General features: G+C 34.7%; 1 protein-coding gene across 12 annotated transcripts in view; it reads left to right on the plus strand.

The window, feature by feature from the left end:
- Window positions 1-15,142, plus strand: part of Robo2 (roundabout guidance receptor 2) — a 651,725-nt gene that overhangs the window by 611,893 nt on the left and 24,690 nt on the right. For all 12 annotated transcript variants that reach the window (XM_050148878.1, XM_050148871.1, XM_050148873.1 and 9 more), the window contains 2 exons: window positions 3,611-3,767; window positions 12,896-13,156. In XM_050148878.1, the coding sequence (XP_050004835.1) occupies window positions 3,611-3,767; window positions 12,896-13,156 (418 nt within the window). The remainder of the gene's footprint in view (window positions 1-3,610; window positions 3,768-12,895; window positions 13,157-15,142) is intronic.

Genomic DNA, 15,142 nt, shown 5'->3' on the forward strand with positions numbered 1-15,142 from the left:
CCCCATAATAGTTCTGTATAATTAAAAAGTAATTTTGCTGAAGCTTCCATTTTTACTTCATTAAAGGTATGTAAATACCAAGCAATGTATATAAAGAATACTGCATACCATAAAGTATTGGGTCTTTAGACATACAAGCCAACAAATATTTGGTATAGGTCGATTGTCATGAGTTTTTAAAAGTTATTTTTGAAAGAATTTTAAGCAGTAGTTTTAAGCTGCATTGTTGAGCCCAGTAATATACCAGATGACATGTATGTAAAGATCTAGGAGTTATAATGAATACTTAATCTACATTTGAATACTAAATTACTTCAATAGGAGATAGAATTTTCAGGAGCTGAGATTAAAATGATTATTTTTTTCAGTTTTCTGTTCAGTTTAAACTCAAGTGGAGTTCATTATTTCTGTTCTGCTTCATAAAGAAGTTTTCTGACACTCAAGTGTATTACTAAGCTGCCCTATGGCTAGCTAATCCAACCATAGCGCAGCATTTGTAAATGATCAATTCACATTCATGCTGATAATGTTTTAAGCCATAGTATAGCATTCATAAATGATCAAGCCACACTGATGCAGATAATGTTTTTAAAATCCCAAAGATTAAGAAACTGTCATTTCTGACTTATTTGAGTGAATATATTTCATTCTTAAAATACTTTACAATATATTCCTTTTAAGGTCAAAAACTTCTGTTAAAAGTTTAACTACTAAAAATTAAAGCTCAGCTATTTTTAACTGTCACAGAAATAATAGTAATCATATATAAAATACATATATGAAAATTACTGATTCTGATTTAGTGCGCCAACTTTTAAAAAGAGTATACATTCAATTATATGTGTGTGTGTATGTGTGTGTGTGTGTGTGTGGTGTGTGTGTGTGTGTGTGTGTGTGATATGTTTGGTGATAGTGATGAAGTCATAGCCAGGGCCTCATGCTTGCTAGGCAACTATTACTCACTTCTTTTCCCCTCTCCATGCATTTATTTCTAAAATATATTGTTTTCATAATTTTCCTTCCATGGAGTTCATTTGTTAGATAAATAAAATCTAAACACAATTTGACTTTAAGAGAAAGTTCAAATATTTGGGCAAAGCCTCAAAAACATAGTATAGGAAGTTCTCACTTAAAATGGTGAAGCTTTTAGTTGCAGGTTGAAGCAAGAGATGCTTCATTTCACTGAAGATTCAGGTCTCAGAATCAGAATTTAACTAGTAGGCTAGGTAGTATGTACCCCACTATCATAGAAGCTTACCAATTAGCATGGAGCTAACATACACACACAGCCATGTTGGTGAGGATTCCTATCCTGATTATTCAAAATGAGAAAAGAGATAATTGTACATTTCTAGAAGAGGGGAAACAGATGTTTGGTGGAAGGCCCTGGGAAATTCCCTCCAAGATCAGCTGTTTCCAATCACATTGTAAAGCCTGTTGCTTACAATAGTAGTTGTAAAAAAGCTGAATTGCTTTCTTGATTTTTAGTAAGGATTTCAGCTTGAGTTTATATAAAAACTGAAGTTTAGACACTTCACAAATGGGTGGCTCTTAGAAACTGCTGCCTGGTGAATTCAGATTTCTCTCTATGTGAATGTGAAAGTTAAACCTGGGCAATCAGAGAGAATCACAGAATCTCACCTTTAAAATGGACACACCAAGTCTTCCTTGCTTATATCACTCAGTTCTCTTGGTGTCCGCATAACATTTCAAAAAGGGCCGTGGGACTTGTACAAACTGTCCTCAACAAAGACAAAAAGGAAAAGAGAAAGTACAGCTAGGTGGTAGCAATGACAGACGAGGTGCTCAACCTATTCCTTTGGAAATAGTAAACTTCAATTGCTGTTTTATTAAAAAATGATATAGATCTTGGTCTTTGTTTATGATTTCAGAGGCTTAAGGAGTCAAGGATTTATTTATAATGAAAAATAAAGATTTATTCAGCAGTAAACTCTTTGTTTAATTCAAAAACTCAGGCAGTTTCTGGAATATTCACTGAGCCTGGAAAATTGGAGACTTTCAGAGGCGGCTAGAAAATGGATTTATTTTTTAGTGAGAGAGGAGTTGGAAACGACCAATAATGACTGTCATCCTGTATTTAATATTTTACATGTAATGTCTTTTTATTTCTAAAGATAGATCAATGAAACATCTATTTTCTGTATACAGAAAAAATGCATATATATATATTAGATGACATCTACTTACTGACCTCTGGGATAATAAAGGAATTGGCCCTCGGGTCCAGAAATCAAGCTCTTACCCACACAAGTTTAGTGTAGAAGATGCCTGCTTTCATTTCTGTGGTACCTTTTCTTCCACCAAAGAAGTAAAACAAAAAGTGAAAACGCTATGTTCTGGGATGACATGATGGCTGTGAACATAGGCATGCATGACACATAAAGTGTGTACTCTCTAATGATGTGAATGCCTAGTGTACCAGTGTTATCTGTTGCCGGGCTTCCAATATATTATTATTATACTTTATAATCTGATTTTGTTGACTCAGATTAGTAATAGATAGGAGAAAGAAATGGATGCGCTTCATCTGCATGACTAGATAGCCCCGCTAAAAATATCTTACACTCACAACATTTACTTTAATAAAGATTAAGTGCAAAGGGTCAGTACCACTGTGTGCACATGCATATAAGCTGATAAAGGAGTCATACAAGTTGCTGGGTACCCTTAAAACATCCTTTATTTCTATGCTCGAGGAATAGTGATCCCTGTGTCTACCTTGGTACCATCCTTGGTAATGAAGAAGTTTTAACTTTTTTTAATTTTGGAAGAATAAAATGTATAGCATATTTTAAGTAATGTTTTGTTTTCATAGTTTATTAATTTTCATGTACATTCCGATAGGATTTATACACTGTTGGCTTACTTTCTGCTCATATTTGTGCATGAATTCATTTGTATTATATAAAGTACAGATGCTAACTAGTTTCTTTGCCTGAAAGTCCCTTCATTTTGGAATTTTATGGAATATTAAAGTTAAAATGGTTGAGAACTACTAGCATGATATATGCACAAATAATGCTGCTACTCATTGGACAAAAAGTCTATGAAATATATCTTGGTGAGGCATTTACAGATACTCTCTGGGCTATAGTTGATTGATTTTTTTTAAACCCATGGCTTTGGGGAGAAGAATGTTACTCTTATGGATTAATTCAATTGAATAAATTGTAATGGGAAGTTTAACTTGAGTCTTTAGATACTGCACTTTCCACTGAGACAGATTATGTAAAAGAGCATTATAAACACAGTAAAATCTGACATTTAAAAGAATTTGCTCTGAATCATTATTTCATCTAACAATGAAACATGGAAGTAGCAGAGGGGAATAAATCAATAAATGTGTTCTTAATACAGCGGCCATATTTTTTGGTTTATTCGGTTCTTCAGAGAGTGAATTAGGAGAGACAATGGTGCTGGTAGAATTCATTCTTGACATATTCTTGAGAATACCATTTCATTGTTTATAGCTTTTGTTTTATCATGCCTAACATATTGATTCTGCTGTTTTGAAAACATTAATACATCCTGCCATCTGCTCTACTCTGTTTCTTTAGATAATCATTCTCTGTGAATTTATTGCTTTCAGGTGGGAAAGGTGGAAAAAAGAAGAAAAACAAAAATTCTTCTAAAGCGCAGAAAAACAATGGATCAACTTGGGCTAATGTCCCTCTACCTCCTCCTCCAGTCCAGCCCCTTCCTGGTACAGAACTGGGGCACTATGCTGCAGAACAACAAGAAAATGGGTAAGAGTAGGGTGTGTTCTGACAACATGGCCAAGACTGCACTTCCACCTCTGTTCATTGTTACTGTGTACATCTTTATCATTTAACTGGCTCCCCTCCCTTCACGTTCTTTGCATCCTCCCTTACTGTTTGCACTCTTGCTGTATTCTCAGCTGATAAATATAAAACAGCCCATACTGAGGAGTGAGAATCCTTGGCCTTCAAGTGCTTTAGATTGTCTGCAATCACGATAATCAGCCTCCATTTATAATATTGCTCGTTAGTTTGAAAGCAAGTACCCACAGCTCTGTGAACTAAAGAGGCACTCCTGAGAGGGGCTGAAAGGAATTAAAATAACCTTCTTCATCATCCCTTGCCGCTTCCTAATGACTTGATGTCTGGCCATAGCAGGGCGCCACCAGTAGAGAACCATCACAATGGGATAATTGTGGGGACTTGACCACTGGGTAGAACTTTAATCACCAGCTCTGAAGGGAATTTAGGGATAGAAATAATAAGGGATTCACGTCAATGCACACTCTATAACAAAAATCTTAAAGTCAGATAATTTTTTTGATGGGCCTTAAATGCGATGGTTCTCTATTCTTTCCCTAGTATCTCATGAGTTGGTTTCCTGTTAGTTTGAGTAGGGAGTGATTTGAAACACAAAAGCATAGAAAATCGTTTTTATTACAAAAAAATTAAATGAAATATTTACCTAAATTAATATTTCTAAATGCTTTGTCTTGCTTTCAGTTTGCAAGTCAGTATTTTGACAAGGCTTGTATGCAACCCAAGAATACAGAGTATATGGATTTTCTCTACATAAATTTTATTTTACATAGAAGTATTTACATACTAAATAAAATTTAATTGTATAGTGGAGTATGGCTTATATTTGTTCAAATCATATAAATATTTGCATTTGCTTATAAATTTTGCATATTTCTCTTTTAGTAAATTCCATCTTGCATACACATTTATAGTATGCATATAATCACACACACATATATATAGCATATGATATGTATATAACCTACTCATACTTATACACACACATCTTTTCTCCATCTTTCTATCTCTCAAATAGATTTCATTTGTTTTTCTGGGAAATAGTGCCCATATATATGCAAACAATGATTACTTAACTAAACCAATGTTTCCGTTTGAAATTAGCAGTCAAGAGCCCACCCTTACTTCTCCTGGTGAGCATACCCTTTCTTTTACTGGCCTAAAAATTAAATTGTGAATATGATCTTAATTCACACCAGTGATGTAAATATGTCAATAACTCATGAAAAACAAGAGGTACACACTTCATCAAAGGATTATTACTTAATAGTTTGTATTTTAAGATTGTAACCAGAAAATATTGAAATGAAACTAATAACTTGAATGGGAAGAGGAAAGAAGTTAATGCTTTGTAAGAATAACATCTGGATCACATGATAATTGTAGGTTATTTAGATATCCTCTTTTTTGCCAACAAATCTCCTTAAAATATTAATTTGATAAAATGATGCTCCTTATCACTGAAAGAAAATTCAATCTAAATATTGTGAAACTTACCACATGACCTTATTAAACAGTGGAAAAACTAGAAGTATTTCTTTTGGTGATGACACAATTATGTTAGTATACTTTTATGTTCTTATACAAATGGTTTTCAAATATTGATATGACAGGTCATTTTAATCTATTTAGTGATCATAGTTTACTTTTAAAATTTACTCAAAATTCATTATGTGATTTTTAAATTTCTAATGTATTAATTTATTATTATAGACAATTAAAATGAATATTCTCAACATATACATGCCAATGTGCATAAAAAGTGATTGTGCTATATAATTTTTTATAATTTCTCTTTTTTGAAAAAGGAAAACAATCATTTCTTATTTTACATGCCAATCCCAGTTTCCACTCTCTCCCCTCCACCCATTCTATCTACCTTACACCCTACCCTCCCTCATCCACTCCTCAGAGTGGGTAAGGCACATTGCTTTGGGGGAAGATCAAAGGCTCTCCCTTCCCTATCTAGGTTGAGTAAGGTATCTATCCAAACAGAATAGGTTCCCAAAAATGCCAGTACAAGCAGTAGGGATAAACCCAGGTGCCATTGACAGTCGCCCCACAGTCTGCCCCAGACATGCAACTGTCACCCACATTCAGAGGGACTAGTTTGGGCCTATGCTGGTTCCTTCCTTGTATGGCTAGAGTTGGTGAGCTCCCATTAGCTCAGGTAAACTGTTTTGGTGGGTGTCCTCATCATGATCTTGACCTCTTTGTTCATATTCTCAGTCTTCCCACTCTTCAGCTGGACTTTGGGAGCTCGGCCCAGACCTCTGCTGCGGGTCTCTGCCTGTTTCCATCAGTTGTTGAATGACTGTTCTATGGTGACATTTAAGATATTCATCATTAGTTCATCTTACTCTTGAGTTCTTATTTGCCTCAAGTGCTGAGAAACTGCTAGTGGAAAAAAAGAACTATTTTTAGGCATGGGGATGCATCTCAGTTAGAGAAACTTTGCCCACGATGCATGAAACCAGGAATGGAAACCTATATCCTCCAGCTCTCAGGAGGTAGAGTGCTTAAGATTGGAATCTAAAGGTCATCATCAGCTATATAGCTGCTTAGTCCAATTGAAGCCAGCCTGAGATATACGAAACCTCCCTCTCAAAGACAAAGAACAAAACACCTTACTTTTCTTATTTAAAAGAAAAAAAAAACAAACAAACAAAAAACTAGTTTTTTAAAGAAGTAAAAGCCAGCCAGTAATCCTACAGTAAAATTAGTTTTTCTATTTTTTTAATTACCATTTACTGAAGAAGGATGCTAAAAAGAAATTCCACACTTGCTCAGAATTAAGTATAATAAAGGGTTATTTGTTTAAGGGTAGAGTCACAGATCACAATCCTCTGCACAAACGAGGAACAGGAATCGAATCACACAGCTGGAAGAGGCCCGATACGCACTTGACATGGGCATATGTAACATAAGAGGCCACGCCAAATTGGACAGGTAACTTAAAGGCTGTAGAAATTCCTCCAGCAGTTTGCAACACACAACAAACAATAAAGACGTTTGTCAGCATTTTTTAAATATGTATCCTAAATGCTAGGCCCAGTTTTAGGAAGAGAAGCAATAAGAACAGGTGATCAGAAAAAAATATATGAGGAGATCTGCTGTGTTAATAGGAAAGATGTAATTACGGTCCTAAGGCACTGTATACATTGAGACACACATAACATGTTCTCCTTTCTTCTTCTCACTCCCCCATGACCTTCCTTATCTCAAACAAATATAGACACATATGTACACACATACAAGAGAATGAGAGAAAATGTATTTTCTATTAAAAATATATATTAACAATGGAAATAAAATAATAAGAAGCAAGCAAGTAAACTAGAGGAGTACTCATATCAGTGGAGTCTTGAGTGAATTTTGAATCATTTATTTATAAATGATAGTACCCCAAACTGGTTGGCTATCAGAATCTGTGCCCAGAGTCAAAGTTAATGAAAAATCACCTGAAGAAAGTATTCAATCTAGAGGGATTTTTTGAATCAGAGTAGATTGTTAGCCAAACAGTAAAACAAAATACAAGCAGTGATATAACTTGATACGTAATAAAGGAACCTTTCTTTGGTCAAGGAGGAAAAATGAAAAGATTCCCATCAATCTTCCTTTGCACCTTATTCTAATTGTGATGATTTCCCTTTCTTCTACTTCTCATCATTGCCTGAACTTGCCTCATTGTCCTATTGATCCCTAGATTGCATTTAATTGCTGAGCCGCATCTTTAAGCAACTTGTACATGCTTCATGAAGGTGGTCAATGTTGATATTTTATGATAAATATACTTATTTAAAGCAACTTTTAAATTTAAACATAATTTGATCATATTTTCCCTTCCCCAAGTCCTTACACACCCTTTTCCTCCCTACCCACCCACTTTTAAGTTTTTTCTCAAAAAATAAATGAAACTAAGTAAAACAACCCCCAAAACCTAGAAAAATAAAATAAAATCACACTCATAAAGAAAGACAACAAAATAGAGAAACTTTAAACAAATAAAAATGGCACACATACTCAAAAAAAAACGAACAAACGTGAAGTGTGTTAAATGTTGGTGAACTTCTTCTGAATATGAGGCCTGTCCTCAAGTGGCTGATATACCCAGTGTCACTCTATTGGAGAAAACTGATTCTCCCTCTCCCAGAAGATATAAGCGAGAGCTCAGTTTTAAGCCTCTGAACATCTGAGATGGTGCCTTGATGTTAATTATGAATTCTTGTATGTCATAGACGAATTCAGCTATTTTGCTACTGATAACAGACTAGATAACAAGAACCTTGGTTCAGGTGGATAATGTCTGGAATGTTCCAAACAAAATGGCCGATATATAGTGGAAAAGGGATGAAAGCAAGGCAGTGACAGTGGGCATGAGGAAGGACAGAGTCAGTAGGGAGTCCTGACTGGGATTAGCAATAACGTTGAAAATACAGTCTCTAGTTACTAATTGTGATTAGTAGTATTGTTTCATGAGAGTATAGGCTTCAGTTTTCCTTCTAAGTCTTTCATGGGCATTTTCCTTCTTCACAGTGCACAATAACAGAAGTTATTCAATCATTGTTCAAATGAAATGATATTTGAATGTTAATTCAATCTTGTAGCCATGGTGCAAATGTTTTCCCATCTTAATATGCTTCTTCTGTTTGAAAAGGGCAATGTGTTAAATGTATTAGGGCCTAGCTCTGACTGCTATACATTTATTATAGTCATAGGCTGCTTGGAAGAATTCAATAGTAATTAAATAGGCGCTTTGCTTTGTTCTTGCAATTAGAGATTGGCAAGCTTCTGCTGGAGTTGAATGTTATTGTATTTTTATTAGTAATTTGGTATTTGTATCTGGCCTTTAATAAGTTAGTTCACATACAGCATTGATTTGCTGTCATCTTGATCATTACTCATCAGGAAAGACAGATAATAGGATGCCTCATACTTGGCTATTAGAATGTCAGTGAACAAGGACTTGCCTTTGAAAGGTTGGGCAAAACAGCTTTGGTTATCTAGCGGGAGTATTTCTTGTAGACTTTGTAGGTGCTGCATAAGACATCAAAAGTGTAATGCTTAAATAAAATGTGCAAAAGTACAAATTGCAATTAGCAACTAGAGACTGTCGTTTTACCGTTATTGTTAATCCCAGGCAGAACTCTCTATTGACAGTCCTTCCTCCTCGTGCCCACTGTCACTGCCCTGCTTTCATCCCCGTTTCTTTTCATGGGGGCCATTTGGTTAGAACATTACAAACAGCATCCCCCTGAAGCAAGTGAATCTCATAAAATGTGAAGGGAACCATTAAATGGAGCTGCAAGTATGAAGTGTACAGTTATCTGCTGCCTTCTTTTCTTTCCTGGGTGGCTGCGCTAAACCTTTCTAGTTAGCCCTCTGGAGTGAATTCAGAAGTGAATACCAGGGAGGTGATGAGCAGTTCTCTACATGATATGAACGACATCCTGACTTGACTTCCTTTATTCATTCTTGTTAGCCTCTTTGGGATATTTTTTCCCCATTTTTAATTTTTTCTATTATTAGTAGAAACCACATTGAATGCATGAACATTTTTCAGCCTTCCTTATCCTGGAAGGGTGATCAAGTTTATTCATTGTAGTTCCAATTATCTTTGCAGAGAATCCTGGGGAGTCTTGATGATAGTATCCACCCTAATTTAATGAAAGGTTAATAAAATTGATTTTAGTAACTTAGCACACTATGTAATTTATTTACCTAGTATTATAATTTTTCATGATATGAAAGTTTTAAAATAACCTCTTTTGCTCAGTATTACTTGAATAACAAAAAAATGAATCAAGTTTAATTTACTCTAATGCTTTTCACCTTACCATTACAAATGATGCATATAGCAATGCTTATCTATCTTATCCTACTCATGCCATAGTCTATATTTCTACGTCATTTAGGCTGTCTAAAAAATTCTCTATTATTGAACAAGTAGACATACCTTTGGTACTAATGGGCTATGCCTATTTAAAATATTAAATATATAGTATTTCATATAATAGCTTTGGCAACATGCCAGTGTAAATATTAAAAATACAGCTATTAATTTCTCCTAAAAATGTGATTTTTTTGAACAAACTTTTCAGGGTAAAGTTGACTTTAACTATTGGTAAAGGCTAACAGCAATCATGTTCTATACTGAAAATGAGCAATTATTTTATTAGGTTCTAAATATGTATTTCTTAACATTAATAATGTAGCTCTCAAACTCAAATAAGTCATGTACAGAAACTTAAGCTTTATTTTAATAAAATTTTTGCATGTCAATAAATATGATTTTAGCCAGCTATAAGAGAGCTAAATCCCCTTGAAGTAAGGATACTATAAACATATGAAAAGCTAAATATTAAACTGAACAAGGAAAAGGATCAACATTGTTTCATTTTCAAATCAATGTTCAATAAGATTGCCAGTACCAATTATATAACATAGTATTCTAGCACTAGTGAGTTTTGTCAGTAAGTTTTACAAAAGATATGTGATTTAGAATTTAACTTAAAGACATATAAGATTAGAACAGAGAACCTGGAGAGGGAAACTCTCCAGGCTTTTTTTTATTTGAAATAAATTTATACATAATAAATACATGTTTTGAAATAAATTTGTTTCTACAGCTTGTACCAGGCCTCAGAATTGTAGAAGAGAAAGGAAACAGAGCCATTTAGTTTCAGCGTGAGATTCCTGATGACAAACTGTGTACTCAGTCTAGAAAATACATTGAAGCTTAACTATGTTAAATGAACATAATAGAATGAAGAGAAGTAAATGGTTCTCTTATACTGTTCTGATGTCTTCATAGATAAATTTGTAAACAGTCAGTAGGACTGATTGGATTTGAAAACCTTAAAGCATTAAATACAACAAAGGATGCTGGTTACAGACTTTAGAACAATAGAACTCTCTCTTCAAATGAAAACCATCAAATCTCCATAAAACAAATTAAAATGACAATGTGCTAGAAAAATGTATTTTTTTTTCAGTACAGATTGGCACATGTTATATAGTTAGTAAATAGGAATTCAGATTTAGCCCATAGCATTTTCTTGGAGAGATAACACACTGAAATGTGTCTGCTGATGACAATAGTAGAAAAGACATGTAGAGACAGCCATCCCTTGCAAACCGTACAGTGCTCCTGAAGCGAGCTTTCAGCTTTATGCTCACAGAAGCAGAAGGGTATTGATGTAGCCTCAGCAAGGCAAAAGCAAGTGACCATGGACACAGAAACAAAGAACTCAAAGGTAAATTTAACTTTTGAGTGGAGATTTTTTTGGCTTGTGGAAATAAGATTTTAGAGAACCAGGGAGATTGGAATTCCAAACTCCCTACAAGTGATGAGGTCCTATGTAACCGGCATATTCCTTCCTCTCCTCACTTATGGCCAATAAATTTCTCTCTTTATCTCCTTTGGAAACTGAGTTCTCCAGTACCTACCTCTGATTGCACATATGTAACTTAACATATTCCTGTTGCTATTGGCCAACAGAGCTTTGACAGTCCCCAGACAGTTTGAGTTCTCCAGGTACCTATTCCTATAACACTCTCAGGTGCTTGTTAGTCACATCAGCTGATACTACTATGCAGAGGCATTCTTCCATCCTCTTATCTTCCTGATATCCCTACCAACTTCCTCCCTTCCTCGTACAAGGCTCTACGCCACTTCTTCCATGTTGTCTTAGACGATGTTGTATTGCCGTGAAGAGACATTATGATCCCAGCAACTCTTATGTAGGAATGCATTGAATTGGGGCTGGCTTATAGTTCAGATGTTTAGTTATCAGCATGGTGGGAAGCATGATGCTAAGCAGGCATACATGGTATTATTAGAGAAGTATCTCAGAATTCTATATCCAGATTGGAAGGGAGAGAGAGACTGGGTCTGATGATAACATTTTGATACCTCAAAGCCCACCTAAAGTGACACACTTCTTCCAGCAAAGCCATACCACCTAATAGTGTCATTACCTGGTGACCAAGCATTCAAATCTATGAGTCTATAGAGGCTGTTCTTATCCACATGTCTTTCTGTTTGATTTTTACTCTGTGGCCCACTGGGTTTAACCAGAATTATTAACATGGGCATGGGATGACTCTTTCCACTGGTACATGATTCACTCCCCAGTGGCTACATCACAGAAGACAGTAACTTCCTGTCTCCTAGCAGCCATAGCTCCCTTGTGCCTAAACTATCATTACTGATTTAGTATTTTTGGAAGAACAACTTTTGAAAAGTCTTTTATTTAAATATCTTAGTATTTATTTGTTTGGTGAAAATGGTAGAACTATGGAGTTGGTGTGAATAGAACTGTTATTTATTTAGAATTTACTATACAAATATCCTATATTCTTGATTCAGAATGCCTTATAAAATCATTTTTATATGCTCTCCACATTTTCAAAATAAATTTATAAATCAAAAATGTATTAAAGGATGGATGTTGTGCCAAATAATTTTACTGAAATTAGATAATTAGTTCTAAAAATAACAAGACATTTGGAACTTTTGAGATAAGGATAATGTGAGTTTCTATTGATAAACTTCATGGAATTTTTGATGATTATTGATAGTTTCATCATCATGCTTTGATGAAAGGTATATTATATGGAATAAAAAATTTCCATATGTCTAGAAGAGTAAATAAAATTCCTCCACATATGTTAGATGATCCATCAGCATTTTTGGAACATTTTGTTTGTGCACAAGGATACACAAGAAAAGGGAGTGGATACATCTCTAAGCATTGGTTTCATTAATGTCTTCAATTAGTAATTTGGTATTTTCACATGATTAACATTGGAGGAAAGTTATTGTTATTTATAGCTGTGTGGTAGCAATTAGCTAAGAAGGCCTTTCAATAATAAGTTGAGATATTTTGAAAAAATAGATATAATTTGAAATATAATAGTAAGATTATTTGCTATGTTAGCCTCGATGATGTGATAAGGAAGACATAGACTTTGGAAACCTTTTAGACACCATTTGGTTGCTATTTATTGCTAGTATAATTGTGCAATTATGTGTGTATATGTGTCAGTGAACATATTTTCTTATTTAATTTCAGCTATGACAGTGACAGCTGGTGCCCACCATTACCAGTGCAAACATACTTGCACCAGGGTATGGAAGATGAACTGGAAGAAGACGATGATAGGGTCCCAACACCTCCTGTGCGTGGTGTGGCCTCTTCTCCTGCTATCTCCTTTGGACAGCAGTCCACTGCCACTCTTACTCCATCCCCACGGGAAGAGATGCAACCCATGCTGCAAGCTCATTTGGATGAGTTAACAAGGGCCTATCAGTTTGATATAGCAAAACAAACATGGTAAATATCCTCAGTAAGCCACAGGCCCTATACTTTCTACCTATGTAAATGTTCTTGGATGTATATTAAGCAGAGATGCTCATAAATATGTGTGGGTGGGATGAAAAACAGTTTAGAATATGTGTTGGCAGCCTATATAACGAAACTGGTGATAGAAATTTAAATATCCTGACCAACATCACAAAGCTGGTTAGAGAAGCGAATGAAGCAGGGATTCAGACTGAAGTGCTTTTGGTGAAGCCAGAATCCTTTCTCATTCACAAACCAGCTCCAATTAGTTTATCCTTGAACTTACTTTTAATGCCACAATAAAGGACTCCTTTCAAATTCTTTAAAGTGCCTGTGATTAATTCTATATGTGGTTGTGAATATGTAAATGCATGCTTCTGAAAATTACTATGGACAGTGTCAGTTATTAAAAGACCCTGTTTGGACTGAATTAAGTGGATTAGAAAATAAAAATAATAACAATAAATGCCTCAACAGAAACTCAAGAACACATTAAGATTTTTTTGTAATAAGACTGAAAATTCACAAATTGCAGCTATAAGACTGTTAGGTGTTCTGTGAAAATATGGTAGAAATAGAAATAGGATCAAACATCGTGGTTTTTAGAGAATTTTATTTTTTAACAGTGATTTACTTGTCAGTATATATGACCTATCAAAAAGTATCTTCTGTTAATTTACACTATACTTGAAGGCAAATGAGAGACTTTCCATTTTTGGTTAGTTCTACTCACTGAGATGTATTCACCGTGAACTATTCGTCATTTTTGGTATTTATGCACTGCTTCTTAATAAAATACATCCAAGATACCAAGTGGGGAAAAACATTACATGCTGTCCCAAACATGTTCTTTGCAGAGGAGCAGAAGCCACTTATTTTTTTTTCACAATCAGCAAATATATTCTCCATAGTCAAACATGCTTCTTCATGAACAATAATTTTTCACATAAAGTTCCTTTGTAGAAATACAACTAAGTTTAAAATAATCGTGTGAAGAGACATGAGATTTTCTTATTTTCCTCATTAAGTCATGCTACGTGTCACTTATGATTTAAACACAATTCTGATTCATATTAGAATTCACCTGGACAAATGTAATATACAATAATATCTAGACCTTACCTCCAAGTGGATTTTTATTGCTTAGTATGGGTTTCCATAAAGGAGGAGCAAAGTTAGGTTCACTTCCATGAAGATAGATGGGTCTTATCAAATGTATGACCTGAGGAAATTTGTCATATATATGTATATTTCCCCTGTGTGGACAATGATAATAATGATAATTACTAGCTTCCATATGAATTTTAAAAAGACCCTACCAACAGTACCCTAAATTATGGCTAGGTATATTATCACAGAGTTCCCGGATCACTTTGATGTTTTAGAACATGCCAAATGAGTTTAAAGAATTCACTGGATCTTCTATAATCAAAGTTACAGATTATTCTCATAAAACACAATGGATTAAAATAAACCAAGGGAAGAGATGTGGTACGATATTCTGAAGAATTCCAAAGGCAGATATCTCCCATTGGAGTTCCAGGTACCCAGAATTAATCACAATGTAGGAAGTATTACCAACCCATGGTACACAGGAGAAGAGCTGAAAATAAGGTCTATTAAATTTGACTACTTTCATGACTGACCTCAGTAGTCAGCCCACTGAGAGATGGAGTTGTTACTTTGTGACTAGAAGCCCTATGATAACTTGTCCTGTTAAATAGTGTGCAAACCGTGGTTTCCAAGTCAACCGGCACTTATACCAGAAAAAAATATACTATCAGAGTATACTACTCCCAGTTTTAAACATTTTTAAGTTAAGGTGAAGCTATCTACTATGCTTTATTTTTTTTAAGATTTCAATGTGCTTGCACTTCTTATGTTCCTTAACCTGTCTATATTTTAATTTCTAATGATTAGAAGGTATTGGACACTTACCTGAGTTGGTTACTGATATCTTTTCACACCTAAAATCCC

This window comes from Alexandromys fortis, unplaced genomic scaffold (assembly GCF_014885135.2).
Source record: "Alexandromys fortis isolate MF-2015 unplaced genomic scaffold, M_Fortis_MF-2015_v1.1 scaffold_4, whole genome shotgun sequence".
NCBI lineage: Eukaryota > Metazoa > Chordata > Mammalia > Rodentia > Cricetidae > Alexandromys > Alexandromys fortis.